This window comes from Gasterosteus aculeatus, chromosome 11, assembly GCF_964276395.1.
Source record: "Gasterosteus aculeatus chromosome 11, fGasAcu3.hap1.1, whole genome shotgun sequence".
NCBI classification, from domain to species: Eukaryota; Metazoa; Chordata; class Actinopteri; order Perciformes; family Gasterosteidae; genus Gasterosteus; species Gasterosteus aculeatus.
This window is the reverse complement of record NC_135699.1, coordinates 13,376,520-13,397,916: the sequence shown is the minus strand read 5'-3', so window position 1 is coordinate 13,397,916 and position 21,397 is coordinate 13,376,520. Positions and strand designations below refer to the sequence as shown.

Below are 21,397 nucleotides of genomic sequence, written 5' to 3'. Positions count from 1 at the left end.
TCCGGGCCGGGTAACTCCTTCCCTCTTCCGTTTTTTCATGGGGGTCTTGAACCATTCTTAGTCTGGCCCCTCGCCTGAGACCACTTTGCCAAGGGTAACCCTACCAGGAGCACAAGGCTCCCGACAACACAGCCCTCAGGTTCATAGGGACACACAAACCTCTCCACCACGATAAGGTGACGGTTCCCAGAGAGGTGCATGAGGCCTGTCAAACCTAAATATATTGTTCATTTTATCTAAATAATAAAGACTGTTGAACCTCTTCTGCTCAGTGTTCTGCTCTCCAGCAGCTGGTCCTGCACCGCAACCAACATGACAATATTGTGTAATACTGTATTACATTATAAGACAATATAGGGAACGGTAAGTACTAGAAGGAATACAACAAAACTAGAGACTAGAAACAAATGTCATTATTTGTTATTTATTGTGGGTTTACGTAAACAGCAGTATAGCATGCATGTGTAAATACACATTAAAAACATTCAAACTTGTATTAGTCTACTGATTATCCAATCAAATTTAGCCCCGCCTAGACTTAACTATTTGTTTTGATTTGTATTTGTATTTACCAGATCGATGATTACTCGATCAATGTTTTGACTCTGTTCCATGCTTGCAAGCATTTAATAAATGTCTTGTTAAATGATTTCACACCGGTGTCGAGTAAAAGTTTTTTATGTAACTTAAATTATGTACCTGGTTTCATGTTAAGAACATGCCCCTGCACAAATGCGTAATAGAAAGTATTCAAAGCAATGTTGTCATGCTAAGGTTCATCTTGTTGGGGGAGAATTGGTTGAGCTGGAAATTGTGATTGTCTCAGGAACCTTTCCTTACTTGGAAAACTATGATTGACTGGGCCCGTTTAAGGGAGGGGTCACGGGCGTCTCCCAGCGACATCTGTTTACAACGAATCTTCCTTTTGTAGGGGGGTCTTCTGTTTTCCTAGACACAAACCTTCCATGTGTATTAAAGCTCCTGTTCTCCCACAGAAACTTCGTCAGATCTTCTAGCTCCTCTGGGGGAGAAAGAACAATCTGCCCCTTTTCATGTGAATTGTAGTCCTTTGAATACGGTCTGTAGTGTTTGTGTTGATGATTTCTGTATTCTTTATCATGTTTCTATATTCTAGTTAGTAATTAGTCACAAAGCAAGTTCAAGATACTTTTGATTTCTCACAAGGGCTTAATCCACAAATTTCCACCACACGTCTCAGCAGTTTGAAGGTCTACAGCTTGTCGACAAAGTCTTCTCCAAAGTAAATCATCTGTTTCACTGCAGTCAGGATCAGCGCATTCATGTCATCATTGGTGTCGATTTCCTCGTGGTAGTTCCTCACGAGAAAGATGCAGTTTGGAGAAATGCCGAGCAACACACTGAATTTGTCAACCTAAGACGGGATATCAGGATATTACTCTATATATACTCTAACAACAAATACAAAGTCAACAATAGAAACGTACCAGTTCCTTCAAGTATATGCTGCCATATACTTTGTCCATATTTGTGTTCACTTCAGGACACGCTTCATCAATTTTAGTCAGAATAGCCAGTTGAGGAATTCCTGTAAAGACAGAAACATAATTTGTTCTACTTTGCTGGTGTTTTGATTCATGAAACAGACTTGATTCCATTGAGATCTCTGCTCTTACCCATTTCACTGGCTGCTAGTCTGACTTCTCTCATCTTCTTCACAACTCCATCACTTAATATAGACACTGAACCAGCAGGAATGACCGACACCAGGACGTGAACTTTGTCATTCAGAGTGGGAGATGAGTTGTAGTATTTGTCATTCTCCTGAATCTCGAGGTCCGACTTGAACTTGTAAAACAATTAAAAAAAGAAACTACTATTAACTATCAAATAGAACAGCTAAACAATAGGATTTGGAATAAAAAGTAACGCAAAAAGTGTCACAAAAAGAAAAGTTGATAACTTCAGCGTTTTACCTGATAACCTTTTGACACGTGTCCGTTTAGGGCCAGTTTCACATCTTCCACTTTCACTCCCATGTCGGTCTTTTCCTCAAGGCCCATTATGTCATTGAAAATGAAAGAGAAATAGCTTCCATCGTCTTTTTTTATTTCATAAGTCTCGTACTGTAAAGAAGGTGGAATTATTTGCATTATTACTTCTTCCAAGAAACAAGAGGTGAGGCATTCAAGTGATTTCTCAGCTTCCATTATCAGCACGGTAACAAAGAAATTAGTACTTTGAGCAACATTTAAACAGTCATGGTTTCTCAAGGCTGGGCTTTAGGGGAAAATATGTGTATTCCTCCATTTCAATCTCTCTGTATAGTAATGTATTTCTATTTATGCAAATATGCACACATGTTAAATTAATTTTGTGTTGTTTTCACGGATAAGTTATTCATCATTTTTTAAAGCTCTTAGGGAGGTTGACATGAACATCATCAGCTCTAAACCCTTTTGTTCTGGCTGAATGATGCCTGCATTGGCCTACAAAGCTCAATAGATCAATTGCGGTATGAATTTGTTTTAACTGTTCTTTAGAGTCCACAAACAATTTACACAATTTTCATACTTTCCGTGTAAAGCTGCATCCAGTTGCAATTGCATCCGTTTGAGCTGAAATAGCAACTCTGTCTCTTAAAGCACTTTGAACAGAGTTGATGAAGCTGGACTTTCCAGCCCCGACTGGTCCGTGAAGCAAAATTCTCAGATTTTTGACATCTGGGTGTCCAGGTTTGTAAGAATTCAGAAATGTATAATTCTTCAGGTAGACTCTTTTCAACGAAGAAACAAATAATTAGAACACTAATACTTCATTTATTCCCATTATTAAATGTACAACATGTGAATCATACTCACGTTTTTACATCCCTCCAGGGCTGACCAAAATGTACTAAAGAGAAAGTTACATATGTTAACAGGCATTTTCTTTTTCTTTAATGTTATATATAATTTAAATTTTGAAGCAATTTTGCAATAGATTTTATTTACAACTTTCGATCTACTCTTTCTACTTTTGATGAGTAGACAAGCAAAGTATTCTTTTGAGTAAACAATGTTCTGTAATGTTGTATCTCACTTTTAGGAGGATCAGCAGGTGTTGACTCTCCTCCACCCATGGCTGAAAAAGGACAGTGAGACAACATTTAAACAAGAACCATTGTTATACATAATTTATTATAAAAAAGCGTAAGTTCAGACATGTTGCAACTCATCACTTTTAAAACTGACTCAGGTGCTGTACAAGCAAATCCTGTAATGTATTCTTAATGAATATGTGTTGTTGTAATTGACTCTGATTGTTTAATTGTGGTTTAATCTCTCAATTATATAGTTAAATTTTTATCTGATTTGTAATATTCAAAGAATCATACCTGAACTGTTGTGCCTCTAAAAGAAAAAGGAGATGGTTCAATTAGAATTATTATAACTTTGACACACTTGTATATGTTGGCATAATAAAAAATGAAGCACTTTTGCAATGGATTGAACATTTAGGAGCTGAAATGATGACAAGTCAAGATTCACTGTTTGCTGTAAAAGGAGACTGTAACATTCACTGTTTGCTGTAAAAGGAGACTGTAACATTCACTGTTTGCTGTAAAAGGAGACTGTAACATGCAAATGACCAACTTTGGCGTACACCTGCATGCAAAGTAAGACTTTATGAACAACGAAGAACATTTCAGCAATCACTAGTTAACCAAATGATAACAGGAGACAATCTGTAAAACCATCAAGACAACAGTCACGAATTTGACAAAAATATAAAATAATTTCAAAGTGAAATCAACCCTCTTTAATATGTAAAGCATTGCTTTTATAAAATTCTAAAAGTCAAAACAGATACACTTTATCAACCGTATGAATATATTGAGCTTAACACAATATCTTCATAAGGTTGATAAAACGTTCCTTGGGGCTGAAGGGAAAGACGTTTAATTTACTTCCATTTTTCAAGCACTAGATCTACAGGTTGTTTACATCTTTTAGTAGATTAATAATAACACCATGAGAATAACGATAATATGCTACAATGCCATAATATTAATCCCTTACCTTTGTATCTGTGGCTCTGCACAGTGCCGAAGTGGTGCAGTGCAGTAATGGTGCAGTAATGATGGATAGAAGATCCTTATATACTGTAGGCTATGCTTTCACTTTCAGATACAGTAAATCATGTGATTTAGGAGAAGTAAAGGATTAGAATAATGTCTCATGTAATCTTGATTTTCTGTAACATATGTACTGTATATGACAAAACTGATGGATCTGCTTGCTGGTTACTACGTCTAATTGAGCACAAGCTGTACTTTGACTAAAGTGAATTTACGTTCAGAAAATACTTTAGGGAAATGTTTGTTTGATAGTTCTGATCTTAATAATTCCGTAATAAATCTAATAAATTAGCTTGCCCTTAAAACAGTTAGTGGTACTGATTAATTTAGTTAAAATTGCAGAAATGTGTCGCTGCACATTGCTCTCCACTGTGCAAAAGGACAACAACGGAGTCCCAACACACAATATGCGCAGCCATTTCAAATCAAAGCTAAAACCCCAAACACCCCTGTGGTAGACGTTTGACCGAATAAAGGGAGAGAAATTTGTCTTTGTATATTTCATTGACTTCTGCGTAGAAGGACCAACATAACAGCTTACAATCAAGCAAACTGCCCTGAAATGGTACCGAGGGCAATAAATCATTACAGAGGGTACAGAGAGTACAGAGGGGGTTGTTTTCAGTCTGTGGGACTTTCCACAAGTTAAAAGGTGATTTATTCACGGTGGTTTCTGAGAATTTCTGAGGTTGAGGGCAAGGTTATTATAGTTTTGAATTTTTCACTAGTTTTTATTTTTAATTAGTTTTAACTTTTTGTTTTCAATTTCAGTTTAGTTTTAATTAGTTTTTAAAGCGGCTTTGCTAGTTTATTTTTTATTTTTTGAAAATGCTTAGTTTTAGCATTCAAGGAAGCTTCATTTTTTGCTTGCAAAACAAAATGCTCAAAATTAATTGTAGATACAAGCTATAATAAGTAATACAAACTCAAAACAACATACCATTTAAAAAAATGTATTTAGGACAGATGAAGAGCCATCCCCAAAAGACAACTATGGAATATGTGTCAGTCAGTGTGTTTGTGTTATTAACCAGAACAATTCCACTAGACACAACAATATCAACAACAGGACATAAAATGTAGATATGGTGTTATGGAATATTTCAATAAAAGCTCGGTAGAGAATGATTTGTCTGATAAAACAGAGTCTTGATGAATGATCAAAGTTGCAAAAGTCCATTTATTGCTTGCAAGCAGGAGGTCAAATACACTAGCACGTATCACGGTGCTCTGTGGAAATGGCGTCTCCGAGCACTAAAGACGCTGAGTTTTTATACACATGTGAAGGACATTCTCCGTGCCAGTTACGAGAAGATGCAAAGCAGGTTGAGATAAGAACCCAGGTGAAGCTGAGGGTAGCACACACACACAAGATCCTCCTCAGTGGCCGGTGCAAATCATAATTAATTGACAAAGTAAAATTTGGATCCGGAACTTTCGAGATGTGGGAGCACTTCAATTTGATTTCCTCTAACACGGTTGGCGATAGGCAGGCAAAGTCTGTCATTTGTATTGCGTAATTATGGATGTTTATTTTTATTGTGGAGACCACCAGATATTTGGCTGAGCCAAACATTCCACAGAGTGAAGACCCGCTAAAATATTGGGTCAAACACAAACATGTGTACCCACATCTGTTTGTATTAGCACGTAATCTTATGAGCATTCCTGCCTCATCGTGCCGCGTGAGCGCCTTTTTTCTAAAGCTGGGGAAATAGTATCTACAAAAAGAAACCGACTCAACCCCAATACTGTGAAGAAAATTGTGTTTCTCAATAAAAATCAATAATAATTTCATGCCCCATCCCATGTGTCCACAAGCACCTCAATATCCTGTCATAAGAAACATGTCCAAAAGCATAATCACTGCCCCACTGACCTTTCCTCTGTAAATCACTTCCCACATTCAAACAATTCACTTAAGTCCCTATGACTGCCATGAACTGCACATGCAGTAGGAAGCACTTGCTGGTATTTTAAATTATATTACCTACATATAACATTATATATATATATATCATATATATTCTATTCATTTTTCTGCTAGTATGATCACAAACATACATGCACAAAGGTGCAGAAAGACACATAGATAAGTATTTGTTCCACTTCTTCCCAATGTACAGAGAATTGAAATACACAAACAAGGACACACTGCAAACCTGAAAACAATAGTTTCATTCATATAGGAATCCATGTATTTATTAGATGATTTATTGGTTCAACGTTTCATAATCATGTTCAACCCACAGAGACTGGGCCAAAATATACTGGTAGGCTATTCGATACATTTGCACTATAGGTTTTCAACAGCAGAGGTCACCATAGAGTTTGCGATGCGTTGAATGAATGAACCTTTTCCCGATACGATTGGCTGGAAAGCTTCACTGGTTCAGAAAGCTTCACTTTGCCATCACTAATTTGCGCTGATAGACTGCAGTATCTTATGCGCCTTATTGTGCGGAAAACACGGCACATGAGCTCCGGAGAAAATGGTATACAAAACATACATTGTCGGTTAATACATTTTTAATTGGTTAAATTCTTAAGGTCATTTATTCATCCCTAGTTTATGTTTTGATCAGAGTTGTGATTAAAGGTTTGGGTTGGCCGCAAAAGATAACCTGTCAATCACAAGGTAGCCCCGCCCTAAAGCTGGACTGGATTTATTCTACCGTAACAACATTTTTTTGTTGTTGAAAAGTTTAAGGCATTTCCACTTTTTCAGATCTTTGCTCTCATGTTTCCTATATAATTAAGTGTCCATACAAACAGAATAAACTGCCCTTTGAAATATAATTAAGGTTAACTGATCAAAATATGTGGCTAAGGGACAATACATATAAGACAAAAGACAATCCAAAACAACTCTGTGGGTTTAATAAATAACAACTAGATTTGACTCAAAAAGACTTTGAATGATTGAAAACAAAACCTGACAAAAATGTAACAAAAGTACTTTGTTAGCTTTAGGCATAAAAACTAATACTTGCTCATGTTTAGGCAACAAAAGTACTTAGTTCACAAGAGACACACAAAGTTACCTCCTGTATGTGCAGTCATTCATCCATCACGCACTTGGCAACATTCCGTAGCCTCATTCGAAACTCATTTGTGTTACTTAAAAAGCAAATCCAACCTGTTGAGGTAGTTTCAGTCGCGGCGAAGCGTAAGGTCCCCTTGTTAGAGGAAAACCAGTTTACCAAAGCAGGACAGCACACCTCAGAACATATCTATCATCAATTATAGATCTATGTATTGCTAAAAATACACTTGAGTGCGTGGTTTATAGGTTTTCATTTCTTTGTACAGACACAGCTTTAAAACAAAGTTCTACTTGATTTGGGGGATTTACGCATGTATAAATGAGGCAGAGTGAATCCAACAACCTCTCGTGCAGATTTATACACAAAAGAAATAAGTAATGAGTTCAGAAGCAACGAGAAACTAGATGGCTGTGAATTAGTTTTAATGATGTAAACAGGTGTCGAGTTGCCTCAGACTCAATCAGAACCAAATGTAATGTTAGTCATCAACATCGTAAGTAATTTTCACTGATTCATTACATGTCTTTGTCTCCTGATGACATCAGAGCGCAGAGGAAACAGGGTTGTAGTAATAACAGAGCAGGGAGGATGTGATAATACCACAGAATTTACATCCGTGTGAAATGTTGGTCATGATTTAGCAACCAATCAATGACCAAGCTGGTGTTTGGTCAAAACCTCTTCCCAGAACAAAGGCCCAGCGTACTTTTCACTTTTCCATCGCTGGTGGTGCAAATCCAAATTAATCAAACTGGCTCAAGTTGAAAACAAAAAACAGAAGCAAGTTCAGTTACAAAGCGCTATGAATAGTGTAATATTTCGTGAAATAGAGAATCTCCCGTCCTCAGTCCAATATCACCAACACAGAGGGTTCTCGGGGAGATTCTGACTCTTTCTCCTCTGGTACAGTTTTTATGTATCTTGTGGGGTGTGTTTTTATTGAATGATGTGACTGGATGCACATCCAAACATAGCTCCACCCAAGTTATTCACCGCTGTCATCCACATCCAGGCATTTTATCACCTTTATTTATTTTATCACATTTGTCTCCATCTGGTGAGCAAATCTGGAATTCCCCTCGCTCACCTTACCAGGCTCATCAATATGACAATATTTCACCTTAAGCTTCTTTAATTAAAAATAATATCATAAACTACATAAAATATTTTACGGTTGTCATGCAGAGGGATTTCCTATCTGTACACGTACGACATCCTTGCTCCCAAACAAGGAATAAATAAGGATAAAATAAGGAATAAAATCTGTTGAAGAAGGAGACAAACATCCTTGAAGCACACTGAGCATTTACTGCACATGTGAAGGATACACACTGTATGGTCACGGTGTGCAGCATGTGTGTGAGTGTTTGTGTGCGTCCAGCTGTCACACGGCTTCACTGTCAATGAGTGTGCAGAGACGTTTACGTGTCCACAGCACACTGTCCCCGATGTCCTGAGGCCCCGAGTCAAAAGAGCTGGGACAGACGGTCTGAGTCACGACAAGTCTCTCTTCAATTCAAGGCTCAAGGCTGGCAGGCCGATTCACACATCTACATTTTTAAACCACACACAAACACACACACACACACACATGCACACACATACACATGGTCGGAGCACAAGTCTGAGCACATAAAAATATTTTTTTTAAACTCAAAATCAAATTTAGAAAGATATGGTGGATTGGTGTCCGAGGTGGTGGTGTCCCTCTTTCATGTTTTTGCGTGTTTGAGTTTGCTTCACTTTTAGTTTTGCGTGTGGTGCTCCTTGGGTCCCCTTTTCTTTGGACAGTCCATCATCTTAAGTCTCAGCCCTGATTGGTTCCCCCGTTGCTCGTCCCAGACTGAGTGAGGTTTTTACAGTTTTTAAACCGTAAATTGAATTTAATAAAATTACCTTTTTGTATTTTACATTGCGTCTGTCTCACGTGTGACGAGCTGGAGTGCCTCCCCTTAGTTTTGTTGGGTTGAAGATACGCTTTGTTTATTTCCAGATCGACCCTTCCACGTAACAACATTATCCTGATTGACATCTGGTTCAAACGAACGAGACGGTTTGAACGCCGATCCGCCTTCGAGGAACCGAGAGCCTGATTTCAATCATCTTTGTAATTTGAGCTGGATAATCGGACATTTGATCGACTTAGTTGAACCACGTACGAGGAACAGGGCCCAGCTCGGGCACAGACCTCCCTGGTACGCAGCAACGAGCGTGGTCACTGGCCCTTCATCCCAAAGCCATCAAAACTCATGTAGTCGGTTGTAGGGTCAATCTGGATCCCTTTGTCATTTATTAACATATTAGAATAAAAAGATAATAATTTCAGCTAAAAAACTCTTCTGTGTCATTAAAAGTTAACGAGAACCTGAAACCATTAATGCATTAGCCACTTTTCTTATTTTCAACATAAGTAGTATGAGAATAATACGGGTATTCTACACAAAGATGAATAAGCATTAGAGGGGCAGGATTTGGACTCAGTTTTCTAATGGGAGGACCTCTGAGTGTGTGTCAGCGTCCACATCCTGTCCAGCGGAGCAAGCCAAGGCCTTAATATTCCTGCCCTTCCTCTTCCTCTGGATGCATGAGGCCTGTCAAACCTAAATATATTGTTCAAGGAAAAATTATCTAAATAATAAAGACTGTTGAACCTCTTCTGCTCAGTGTTCTGCTCTCCAGCAGCTGGTCCTGCACCGCAACCAACATGACAATATTGTGTAATACTGTATTACATTATAAGACAATATTGTGTAATACTGTATTACATTATAAGACAATATTGTGTAATACTGTATTACATTATAAGACAATATAGGGAACGGTAAGTACTAGAAGGAATACAACAAAACTAGAGACTAGAAACAAATGTCATTATTTGTTATTTATTGTGGGTTTCCGTAAACAGCAGTATAGCATGCATGTGTAAATACACATTAAAAACATTCAAACTTGTATTAGTCTACTGATTATCCAATCAAATTTAGCCCCGTCTAGACTTAACTATTTGTTTTGATCTTCTATTTACCAGATCGATGATTACTCGATCAATGTTTTGACTCTGTTCCATGCTTGCAAGCATTTAATAAATGTCTTGTTAAATGATTTCACGCCGGTGTTGAGTAAAAGTTTCTTATGTAACTTAAATTATGTACCTGGTTTCATGTTAAGAACATGCCCAAATGCGTAATAGAAAGTATTCAAAGCAATGTTGTCATGCTAAGGTTCATCTTGTTGGGGGAGAATTGGTTGAGCTGGAAATTGTGATTGTCTCAGGAACCTTTCCTTACTTGGAAAACTATGATTGACTGGGCCCGTTTAAGGGAGGGGTCACGGGCGTCTCCCAGCGACATCTGTTTACAACAAATCTTCCTTTTGTAGGGGGGTCTTCTGTTTTCCTAGACACAAACCTTTCATGTGTATAAAAGCTCCTGTTCTCCCCCAGAAACTTGGTCAGATCTTCTAGCTCCTCTGTGGGAGAAAGAACAATCTGCCCCTTTTCAGGTGTATTGCAGTCATTTGACTTCTGTCTGTACTGCTTGTGTTGATGATTTCTGTATTCTTTATCATGTTTCTATATTCTAGTTAGTAATTAGTCACAAAGCAAGTTCAAGATACTTTTGATTTCTCACAAGGGCTTAATCCACAAATTTCCACCACACGTCTCAGCAGTTTGAAGGTCTACTGCTTGTCGACAAAGTCTTCTCCAAAGTAAATCATCTGTTTCACTGCAGTCAGGATCAGCGCATTCATGTCATCATTGGTGTCGATTTCCTCGTGGTAGTTCCTCACGAGAAAGATGCAGTTTGGAGAAATGGCGAGCAAAACACTGAATTTGTCAACCTAAGACGGGATACCAGGATATTACTCTATATATACTCTAACAACAAATACAAAGTCAACAATAGAAACGTACCAGTTCCTTCAAGTATATGCTGCCATATACTTTGTCCATATTTGTGTTCACTTCAGGACACGCTTCATCAATTTTAGTCAGAATAGCCAGTTGAGGAATTCCTGTAAAGACAGAAACATAATTTGTTCTACTTTGCTGGTGTTTTGATTCATGAAAACAGACTTGATTCCATTGAGATATCTGCTCTTACCCATATCACTGGCTGCTAGTCTGACTTCTCTCATCTTCTTCACAACTCCATCACTTAATATAGACACTGAACCAGCAGGAATGACCGACACCAGGACGTGAACTTTGTCATTCAGAGTGGGAGATGAGTTGTAGTATTTGTCATTCTCCTGAATCTCGAGGTCCGACTTGAACTTGTAAAACAATTAAAAAAAGAAACTACTATTAACTATCAAATAGAACAGCTAAACAATAGGATTTGGAATAAAAAGTAACGCAAAAAGTGTCACAAAAAGAAAAGTTGATAACTTCAGCGCTTTACCTGATAACCTTTTGACACGTGTCCGTTTAGGGCCAGTTTCACATCCTCCACTTTCACTCCCATTTCGGTCTTTTCCTCAAGGCCCATTATGTCATTGAAAATGAAAGAGCAATAGCTTCCATCGTCTTTTTTTATTTTGTAAGCCTTGTACTGTAAAGAAGGTGGAATTATTTGCATTATTACTTCTACCAAGAAACAATAGGTGAGGCATTCAAGTGATTTCTCAGCTTCCATTATCAGCACGGTAACAAAATAAATGTGTACTTTGAGCAACATCTGAACAGTCATGGGTTCACAAGGCTGGGCTTTAGGGGGAAATATTTGTATTCCTCTATTTCAATCTCTCTGTATAGTAATGTATTTCTATTTATGCAAATATGCACACATGTTAAATTAATTTTGTGTTGTTTTCACGGATAAGTTATTCATCATTTTTTAAAGCTCTTAGGGAGGTTGACATGAACATCATCAGCTCTAAACTCTTTTGTTCTGGCTGAATGATGCCTGCATTGGCCTACAAAGCTCAATAGATCAATTGCGGTATGAATTTGTTTTAACTGTTCTTTAGAGTCCACAAACAATTTACACAATTTTCATACTTTCCGTGTAAAGCTGCTTCCAGAGGTTGCATCCGTTTGAGCTGAAATAGCAACGCTGTCTCCTAAAGCACTTTGAACAGAGTTGATGAAGCTGGACTTTCCAGCCCCGACTGGTCCGTGAAGCAAAATTCTCAGATTTTTGACATCTGGGTGTCCAGGTTTGTAAGAATTCAGAAATGTATAATTCTTCAGGTAGCCTCTTTTCAACAAAGAAACAAATAATTAGAACACTAATACTTCCCATTATTAAATGTACAACATGTGAATCATACTCACGTTTTTACATCCCTCCATGGCTGACCAAAATGTACTAAAGAGAAAGTTACATATGGTAACTGGCATTTTCTTTTTCTTTAATGTTGGAATAATTTAAATTTTGAAGCAATTTTGCAATAGATTTTATTTACAACTTTCGATCTACTCTTTCTACTTTTGATGAGTAGACAAGCAAAGTATTCTTTTGAGTAAACAATGTTCTGTAATGTTGTAATTATCTCACTTTTAGGAGGAGCAGCAGGTGTTGACTCTCCTCCACCCATAGCTGAAAAAGGACAGTGAGACAACATTTAAACAAGAACCATTGTTACACATAATTTATTATAAAAAAGCGTAAGTTCAGACATGTTGCAACTCATCACTTTTAAAACAGACTCAGGTGCTGTACAAGCAAATCCTGTAATGTATTCTTAATGAATATGTGTTGTTTTAATTGACTCTGATTCTTTAATTGTGGTTTAATCTCTCAATTATATTAGTTACATTTTTATCTGATTTGTAATATTCAAAGAATCATACCTAAACTGTTGTGCCTCTAAAAAGAAAAGGAGATGGTTCAATGAATTATTATAACTTTGACACATTTTTATATGTTGCCATAATAAAAAATTCGAAGCACTTTTGCAATGGATTGAACATCTAGGAGCTGAAATTATGACAGGTCAAGACTCACCGCTTCTGTTTGCTGTAAAAGGAGAGATAATCATGTCCAGGGTGTGTCCCTTACAATGAGTAGCCTCTTTCACATGTTGAGACAGTTCAAATGTGTCTAAAATAGTCAAAAGTTCTTTTGCACCCTTGTCATTCAAATCGTCAGTATGAAAATTAAAGTCACCAGTTATAACTAGACAGTCAAAGTCGGTAGAGATGCTAGACAATAATTCAGTAAAATTGTCGAAAAAATGTGCAGAATATTTAGGTGGCCTGTAAATAATTACCGGGAGAACTCTGGGAGAACCTTTCAATACAACACAAAGATATTCAAATGATAGAAAATCACTAAGTGACATCTGTTTCCCCTGAAATATATTTCTAAATATAGCAGCAACCCCTCCACCTCTTTTTCCAGATCTACATACATCAATAAAGTTATAGTTGGGGGGTGCTGCCTCAATCATTAATGCTTGCACTCTTATTTTCTTCTACCCATGTTTCAGTTAAAAACATAAAATCAAGTTTAGAAGTGGTAATAAAATCATTGACTAAAAACGATTTGTTATTAAGAGACCTAACATTAAGCAGAGCCATCCTGATGGTGTTATTCACAGGCTTCGGGGTTGACTTTCAGCTGGAGAGAATAGGAATGAGATTTGTTAGATTAGCAGTGTGTCTAAGTTTCGCAATGTTCACTCTCTTGGTGGTCACAACAGGAATGCAGAAGGTGCCATGTTTTGACGTAGGCGACCTTGGGTCCAGCTGATAATGCGGTCTACTGCTGAACCCTTTTCTATCTCAGTAATATTCAGGGTTGCTGTCAGGAGGAGGAGGGGGTGGGTCTAAGGGGGGGGAGTGAGCAGCGTCACAGCTGGGATGGATTTGTGGAGGTGGAGCACGTCTTCGTAGAGGTGGGGGGGCAGATCGGCGTAAGATGGCGTCACCGCTGAGATGAGCTGGTGCAGGTGGACGCTAGGGTGGAGGGCGCTGAGGTTGATCTAAGGGAGTAAAAATAGGAGTAGGGCAGGGGGTAACTCTTGGAACTCCAAGGGGGAGGAGGGGAGAGAAAGGTTTACTGAAGGGAGGGAGAATGAGGGAGACGTGGACCTGGATGGGGGCTCTGGGGGGGTGGGAGAGGGATCCTCACACGTAATGGAAGGAGGGTTAGAGGGGGATGGCAATGGCGGTCCTTCTTCGCCGTTTCTGATAAGCTGTGTTTTCTCTTCCTTCTTTGTGGGCTCCTCTTCTTGTCTCGTGTCCTTGGCAGTGGGGACAGATGGATGACGCATGATGTAAAACATGTTGGTAATGAAAAGCTTTGATCCCATCTTATTTAGGCAAAGTCCATTTGTCTTAAAAAGATGCCTGCGGTCCCAGAAAAAGCTAAAATTGTTGATACAATGCATTGAACGAACTGCACATGCAGTTAAGAGCCATTTGTTGAGCCAAAACAGTCTGCTGAATCTCTCAGCTCCTCTCCCGGTCGGGGGCAGAGGACCACTGATAAACACCTCAGCATTCACAGAGCTGACTGTTTCTAGGAGATTATCGAAGTGCTCTTTCAACTTTTCAATGTCATTAGAGCCAATGTGCAGAATTAGGTTTTTCACAGTTGGGTGTTCAGCCACAATTTCCAAAATTCTTTCTTCCAAGTCAGACACCATATCCTCCGGGAAGCAGAGTACTTTGGTGTTGTTACTACTTTTCATATCTTTTACAGAAAAATCACTCACAATCAGATTTTCAGGCCCTGTCGTTAGCTTTCTCTGTGGCTTTAAGTTAGCAGGTCTTACCCTGCTGCGTGGTGGTGGAGGGTTATCCAGAAATTTAGAGGGGGATCCATGGTCCTGCAACAGTGGAGCAAACCTGTTTTGTAGATTTACACCTGTTTGCTGGGGAGGTTTCTTGGTAGTTCCTCTCTTCTCAGTTGTCCGCTGCTTTGTTCTACGAAGCACGGGGGTTGAGGAGGCGTTATGCCTGGATGGTAACGCAGGCCAGTCGGCCAGATCACAGCTATCGGGCCGCTGCGTCCTGCAAGTTATCCGTTCTCCCTTGTCTGGTCTTCTCTTTGGCTTTGCACCAAGTGTGGTCCAGGGAGGATTGTCGCTGGTAGATTTATTACCCTGTACAGAGTCCTCCAGGTTCTTCATAGTTCCATCATTGCTAGTTAGCTGGGTTCTAGCATGCTCTTGTCCACTGTTTTGAGTCATTGCTAGAGTGGTGTTGTTCCCACATGGTCCATTTACTTCTACATTTACCTCTAACCGATTAACTTTTGCTTCCAGCCGTAAAATCTTCTGTACGAGTTTGTGGTAATCTTCCGTAGAGAAGGGAGGCAGCTTCTGCTAATTACCTTTAGCACTGTAGCACAGGCTCAGGATTATCTTGTTTGGTAGGCCTCCTCGCGTAGCGTTGAGGAAGTCGTAAAAATATTGAAAAATGCCTGTTTTATCTAAAAGAAAATATAATCCCACTGGTTTTGTAAGTATCCAAGAGCTCCTGATCTTTGTTTCGTTAAGCGATTGCCGTTGCCAGAGGTGAAAGTGGAAAAAAATGAGCGGAGCTGCTCCTCGGTGCGACTGGTCTCGGTGCGAGAGAAGAGACTCATTATAATTTTGTTTAAATGAATAAAGAAATGTGTCAAGGTCAGTTGTGTATTGTGTCCCTCAGCTGAACATGAGTCATATGACAGTGAGGACTTTTCCTCTACAACCACCAGCCTCGACAAACTAAGACCAAAATACGAGCAGACCAACGGGTTACTTTTATAATCTGGGCCTAATAGGGGAATTACATATGAGACATGTTCTTGGATGAGGGAAGCTTTCCCCACTACACCAAGAAGAACATATTACTTTAACAGCAGACTTCTCCGATGTATCATCCAGCGACGACTCCGTACCGAAACCAAGCAGCAGATCTCACATCTCTGACGGCACTGCAGCAAGTTTACATCATTCCGTACATTATTCATACAGTATATATAATAACAATATATACTGGGTTTAATGAGGTCTGTTCTTGACTCTGGATGTGTAGCTTGCATGTCATGAAATGGAATTAAAGAAATATTACTCATAATGTATAGGATGGAAATTAGAGGCAAAGCTACACATTTCATCCGGGTTCCAGCTTACGTTGGTGTGGAGGGGAATGAACAGGTGGTTATTCTGGCCAAAAAAACACTTTCCATACAAGTTCCATTAAGTAAATTAAAAGTAAATTGAGGCTAAGCAATTTTTCAGAAGATATACAAATACAGTTTGGCAGGAGTATTGGGATGATCAGGAAACTGGAATACAAAAACATGTCACGACAAGGAGAAAGGTGTCATCATTCAACTGAGAATTGGACATAAAGTCTTAACCATACTGTAGCCGTGATAGCGCTACCACCGGCGGGTTCTTGTAAAGACGCACGGACACAGGATGAGGGTAACCAGTCTTTATTGTCCAAACGGGGAAGGCAGTGAGCAGGAAGGAGGTCGCTCTATGTGCATGGTCGGTTTCGTTTTGTCCGGCTCCGCTCAGCTCAGCTCTCGTGCTCCGCTCTGCTCTGCTCACGATCTCCCGACCTGGATCCTGCTCACTGCTTATGTAGAAGACAATCAGTGCAGATCATTTACACCTGGTTACTCCTCACCTACCAGCACCGTCCCCTGAACCACTCCCCCGCTCTCCCCCCTGCAGCTGAGCTAACCACGCCCCTCCACCACATACCCCCACCGCCCGACTTAGGCCGGGGAGCCATCCGGCCGAACTGACTCCCCCCCCCCTCCCTCCTGAGGGCGGGAAAGGAAGTCCGCCACGACCATCTGCGCCCCCGGCCTATGGATCACCTTGAAGTTAAAAGGCTGTAGAGCCAGATACCACCGAGTGATCCGGGCGTTGGCATCCTTCATGCGGTGGAGCCACTGCAGCGGGGCGTGGTCCGAACAGAGAGTGAACTGGCGTCCCAGGAGGTAATACCGCAGGGAGTCGACCGCCCACCGGATGGCCAGGCACTCTTTTTCAACCGTGCTGTACCTGGCCTCTCTTTCCGACAGCTTCCGGCTGATGTAGAGGACCGGGCGGTCCACCCCCTGCACCTGCTGGGACAAAACGGCCCCCAGCCCCCTGTTCGACGCATCAGTCTGCAAGACAAAAGGGAGAGAGAAGTCAGGTGTATGGAGCAATGGTTCCCCACAGAGGGCTCGTTTCACCCCCTCAACCGCCCACTGGCACCGCTCCGTCCACTGGACCGGATCTGAGGCACCTTTCCGGGTCAGGTCAGTTAAGGGGCTGGTCAGCTCCGCAAAGCCCGGGATGAACCTCCTGTAGTAACCTGCCAGCCCCAAAAACCGCCTCACCTCTTTTTTCGTCTTGGGCCGTGGGCAGGCTGCAATGGCTGCGGTCTTGTCCACCTGCGGGCGCACCCGCCCGCCGCCCAAGTGGTACCCCAGATACCGTACCTCCCTCCGTCCAACTGCACACTTCCCCGGGTTGGCGGTGAGCCCGGCCTGCCTCAGGGACTCCAGCACCGCGCCCACCCGCCGCACATGCTCCGCCCACGTGGTGCTGTGGATGATGACGTCATCCAGGTAGGCGGCAGCATACGCAGCGTGCGGACGCAGCACCCGGTCCATGAGGCGCTGGAAGGTGGCCGGGGCGCCGAACAGCCCGAAGGGAAGCGTGGTGAATTGGTACAATCCAAACTGAGTGGAGAACGCCGACTTTTGCCTGGACTCTGGTGACAAGGGAATCTGCCAGTAGCCCTTGGTCAAATCCAGTGTCGTAAAAAACTGCGCGGTGCCCAATCGGTCCAGGAGTTCGTCGACCCGGGGCATCGGGTAAGCGTCAAACCGTGAGACCGCATTCACCTTGCGATAATCCACACAGAACCTTATTGAGCCATCCTTCTTGGTGACAAGAACGATGGGGCTGCACCAGGCGCTGTTGGACTCTTCTATTACCCCCATCTCCAGCATAGCGGCCAATTCTTGCTGAACCATTTTCTTCTTGTGTTCAGGAAGCCTGTAGGGCCGCGTCCGCACCGTCACACCCGGGGACGTCTCAATGTGATGCACTATGAGGTCCGTGCGACCTGGCCGGGAGGAGAACACATCATTAAATTGATCTTGCAACCGGGCTATGTCCGCTTGCTGGGCTGCAGAGAGACTGGCATCGGACGGGAGCCGGGTGGGATCGGTGGACTTTGGGACTTCTGGGCCCAGCTCCTCGCTCTCCGCCACTGCAGACACCAGGGACACGGACTCAGCCTCTCTCCATGCTTTAAGGAGGTTGAGGTGGTAGACCTGTGTGGCTCCCCCTCTGTCAGATCGCACCACCTCGTAGTCGACGTCCCCTACCCGCCGTGTGACCACAAAGGGCCCTTGCCACTTGGCGAGAAGTTTTGAGCTGGAAGAAGGAAGTAATACAAGCACCTTCTCTCCCGGTGTGAATTGTCTCAGCCTGGCCCCTCTGTTGTACAGCCGCTGTTGACGTTCCTGGGCCTGGAGCAAATTCTCACGTGACAACTCACCCAGTGTGTGGAGTTTGGCTCGCAGGTCCAGGACGTACTGAATCTCGTTCTTACCGGGGCTCGGACCCTCCTCCCAGTCTGCAGCGTCGGACAACCTCGCGTCACCGCCGAGCGCCGCACACACCCCGCATGTCCCTACCGGTCGCGAACGCACCCCCGCGCACTGCCCCGCTAACCTATGAAACCCCGACCAGTCTGTCCCCAAAATCAGGGGGTGCGTCAGGCGGGAGCTAACCGCGACCCTTACTCTATGCTTTTTACCCCCAAACCTAATCTCTATCGGCACCACTGGGTAGTCGTGAATATCCCCATGCACACACTTTATACTCACCCGGGATGCCTCCACCAATGCCCCGGGTCGAACCAGTCTCTGGTGGATCATAGACTGCGTGCAGCCAGAGTCCACCATCGCCTGATGTATACCCCCCTGGATCCTTACCGGAACGCTGTACGTCGCTCCCAGACCGGGGGAGGGTGCTGGAGGCCCGGCAACCCGCACCGTTTGGCCCACCTCCATTAGCGGGCACTCCCGCCGGTAGTGTCCGGGCTGCCCGCACCTCCAACACTCCTGCCCTGGCGGTTGAGGAGCCCTCTGTAGGTCAGGGAGGGTGCCGGCCAGGCCGGGTGGATCAGTACCCCGTTGAGGGGCTAGGGCGCGCGGGGACGGAGGGGGCCGAGTCGCAACAGGCCGCGGGGAACTCCGTCGTGGCGCGGGAACGGGTTGCGTCGATGCGGTGAGCCGACCGCCCTCCCCACGGTCCCCGGGGTGCACCGCAAGGTGGTCCTCGGCGAGGGTCACGGCGGCTTCCAGCGTCGTCGGCCGGTGGTAGCGGACCCAGGCCGCCGTCCGCGGCGGAAGACCCTCCAGGAACTGCTCCGTCACCACCTTCTCCACCACCGCCGGCGCCCCTCCCGCGCCCTCCGGCTGCAGCCACCTGTTGGCCGCGTCTGTGAGTCGCTGGGCAAATGCGAACGGGCGGTCCCCCGGCCCCAGCCTCGCCTCTCGGAACCGCCTCCTATGGTCCTCGGGGGAGAGCCCCAGTCGATCCATGATGGCCTTCCTCACGCTGGCGTAGACGTGCCTGGGACCGGGTGGCAGGCCCAGGGCCGCCGTCTGCGCCTCCCCGGTTAGGAGCGGCAGGAGGCGGATCGCCCACTCGTCCGCCGGCCAGCCACACGCCCCCGCCATTGCCTCGAACATCTCCAGGTATGACTGTACGTCGTCCTCCGGGGTCATCTTGTGCACCACCACGCCCTCATACGCCGAGGGACCCGGCGCCGTTGGGGAAGCGACCGGTCGGGCCGCCAATTGCTCCAATACCTGGGTCTGCCGGTCTGTAGCAGCCTGCAGCGCCCCCAGGAAGTGCCGGTTGGCCTCGGCCTGCTCGCGCTGCATCGCGGCGATCTCCCCCAGCATCCGTCCAAGCGCCACCGCCGGCTGCATCAGGCCCTCTCCGTGGTCGTTAGCGTCCATCCCTAGCCAGGCGCCACTGTAGCCGTGATAGCGCTACCACCGGCGGGTTCTTGTAAAGACGCAGGGACACAGGATGAGGGTAACCAGTCTTTATTGTCCAAACGGGGAAGGCAGTGAGCAGGAAGGAGGTCGCTCTATGTGCATGGTCGGTTTCGTTTTGTCCGGCTCCGCTCAGCTCAGCTCTCGTGCTCCGCTCTGCTCTGCTCACGATCTCCCGACCTGGATCCTGCTCACTGCTTATGTAGAAGACAATCAGTGCAGATCATTTACACCTGGTTACTCCTCACCTACCAGCACCGTCCCCTGAACCACTCCCCCGCTCTCCCCCCTGCAGCTGAGCTAACCACGCCCCTCCACCACACATACATAAAGCATAAAGTCCTGTTACACACTCCAGTCCAGATGGTGGCGGTGATGAGCTGCTCGCCGTCCTCCTTCAGCAGCTACAGCTCCACTTCGTGCTCCAGGTTCTCCAGGTTCTGAGCCTCTCGAACTCGCGGTAGATAGAGTTGCTCAGGCCCGACACCCGCTCAGTCATCATCGCCGATGTCCCCGGGTCGTCCTGGTACAGCTCCATGTTTAGTTCCTCTCCCTTCCGCGTCACGCCGCCACCGTGGACACGTTATCGGCTTGACTGCGAGCAGCGTCTCATCCGACACGCGTACCGTTGGACATTGAGGACATTACGCGGCTGGGATGCAGGAGAGACGATACGTGGACGTCTCCCCCCTTTTCCCTCCACTTGTCCCTTGTTGCCTTCACGGGCTTTTTCATAGCTTTCCAGGTTCACTCTAACGCCAAAATCGCAGTCAGGCGACCGGAAAAGTTGGTTTGATTTTGTGGGAATAAAACTCATATTTTGTTGCACTATAGTGGATCAGTGTGGCACCGTAATATGTGTTGGTAATATATCGATATGACAGAGAAAATAATGGAGAAAACGTAACCAGAAATTGTTTTCGTCGGAGTTGCCTTCTAGTTCTAAGATTTCCAATTGTTCATGAAGATAGCACCTCAGCCGAGCTGTTCACCAGGTCATGTGTTGACGTCATAAAGAAGATATGCCACGAAATAATTATCAGTTTTTCACATTTGGTCATAGATAAAAATAAAGATTAATTTCGTGAGTATCTTTTTAACAATCCGGACGCAAATGACAAACATTTAAATGGAATCTAAACACACCTTGTTTGTACATGTTTCTCAGCAGGCACCTCCAGTTGCACTCGCTCAGTTGGAATCAAGCTGAAATTATTCCTACAATAACTTTACTTACATTTTTATTTAAGCCACAATTGCTCAATTCATGCCCTGGTGCAGTTGTG

At 43.6% G+C, this 21,397-nt stretch overlaps 3 protein-coding genes across 3 annotated transcripts; all 3 read right to left on the bottom strand.

Moving 5' to 3' along the window:
• Nucleotides 1-408: 408 nt before the first annotated feature.
• On the bottom strand, nt 409-4,073 carry LOC120827270 (interferon-induced protein 44). The gene is made up of 9 exons (XM_078083896.1): nt 4,041-4,073; nt 3,356-3,371; nt 3,061-3,102; nt 2,841-2,874; nt 2,554-2,755; nt 1,956-2,105; nt 1,656-1,827; nt 1,467-1,567; nt 409-1,393 (listed from the first exon to the last, which is right to left on the bottom strand). The coding sequence occupies exons 3-9, from the start codon at nt 3,098-3,100 to the stop codon at nt 1,232-1,234; spliced, it is 861 nt and encodes a 286-aa protein (XP_077940022.1). The 5' UTR covers nt 3,101-3,102; nt 3,356-3,371; nt 4,041-4,073; the 3' UTR covers nt 409-1,231.
• A 5,939-nt stretch (nt 4,074-10,012) lies between these two features.
• On the bottom strand, nt 10,013-12,702 carry LOC120827271 (interferon-induced protein 44-like). Its single transcript, XM_078083895.1, has 7 exons — nt 12,648-12,702; nt 12,425-12,458; nt 12,149-12,347; nt 11,550-11,699; nt 11,250-11,421; nt 11,060-11,160; nt 10,013-10,986 (listed from the first exon to the last, which is right to left on the bottom strand). Exons 1-7 carry the CDS (start codon nt 12,685-12,687, stop codon nt 10,825-10,827), a joined length of 858 nt encoding a protein of 285 aa, XP_077940021.1. The 5' UTR covers nt 12,688-12,702; the 3' UTR covers nt 10,013-10,824.
• A 3,805-nt stretch (nt 12,703-16,507) lies between these two features.
• On the bottom strand, nt 16,508-21,375 carry LOC144384540 (uncharacterized). The gene has a single exon (XM_078083893.1). It carries the CDS (start codon nt 20,070-20,072, stop codon nt 16,812-16,814), a length of 3,261 nt encoding a protein of 1,086 aa, XP_077940019.1. The 5' UTR covers nt 20,073-21,375; the 3' UTR covers nt 16,508-16,811.
• Between the last annotated feature and the right edge of the window lie 22 nt (nt 21,376-21,397).

Bases quoted from the DNA above. Each gene is read 5' to 3' on its own strand.
- LOC120827270 (XM_078083896.1), bottom strand. From the start codon at position 3,100: ATGGGTGGAGGAGAGTCAACACCTGCTGATCCTCCTAAAA. The intron at 2,756-2,840 runs GTGAGTATGATT...TTCGTTGAAAAG, and splicing joins CCCTGGAGGGATGTAAAAAC to AGTCTACCTGAAGAATTATA. The intron at 2,106-2,553 runs GTATGAAAATTG...CCTTCTTTACAG, and splicing joins GATGCAGCTTTACACGGAAA to TACGAGACTTATGAAATAAA.
- LOC120827271 (XM_078083895.1), bottom strand. From the start codon at position 12,687: ATGGGTGGAGGAGAGTCAACACCTGCTGCTCCTCCTAAAA. The intron at 12,348-12,424 runs GTGAGTATGATT...TTTGTTGAAAAG, and splicing joins CCATGGAGGGATGTAAAAAC to AGGCTACCTGAAGAATTATA. The intron at 11,161-11,249 runs GTAAGAGCAGAT...CTGTCTTTACAG, and splicing joins ACTAGCAGCCAGTGATATGG to GAATTCCTCAACTGGCTATT.
- LOC144384540 (XM_078083893.1), bottom strand. From the start codon at position 20,072: ATGGACGCTAACGACCACGGAGAGGGCCTGATGCAGCCGGCGGTGGCG.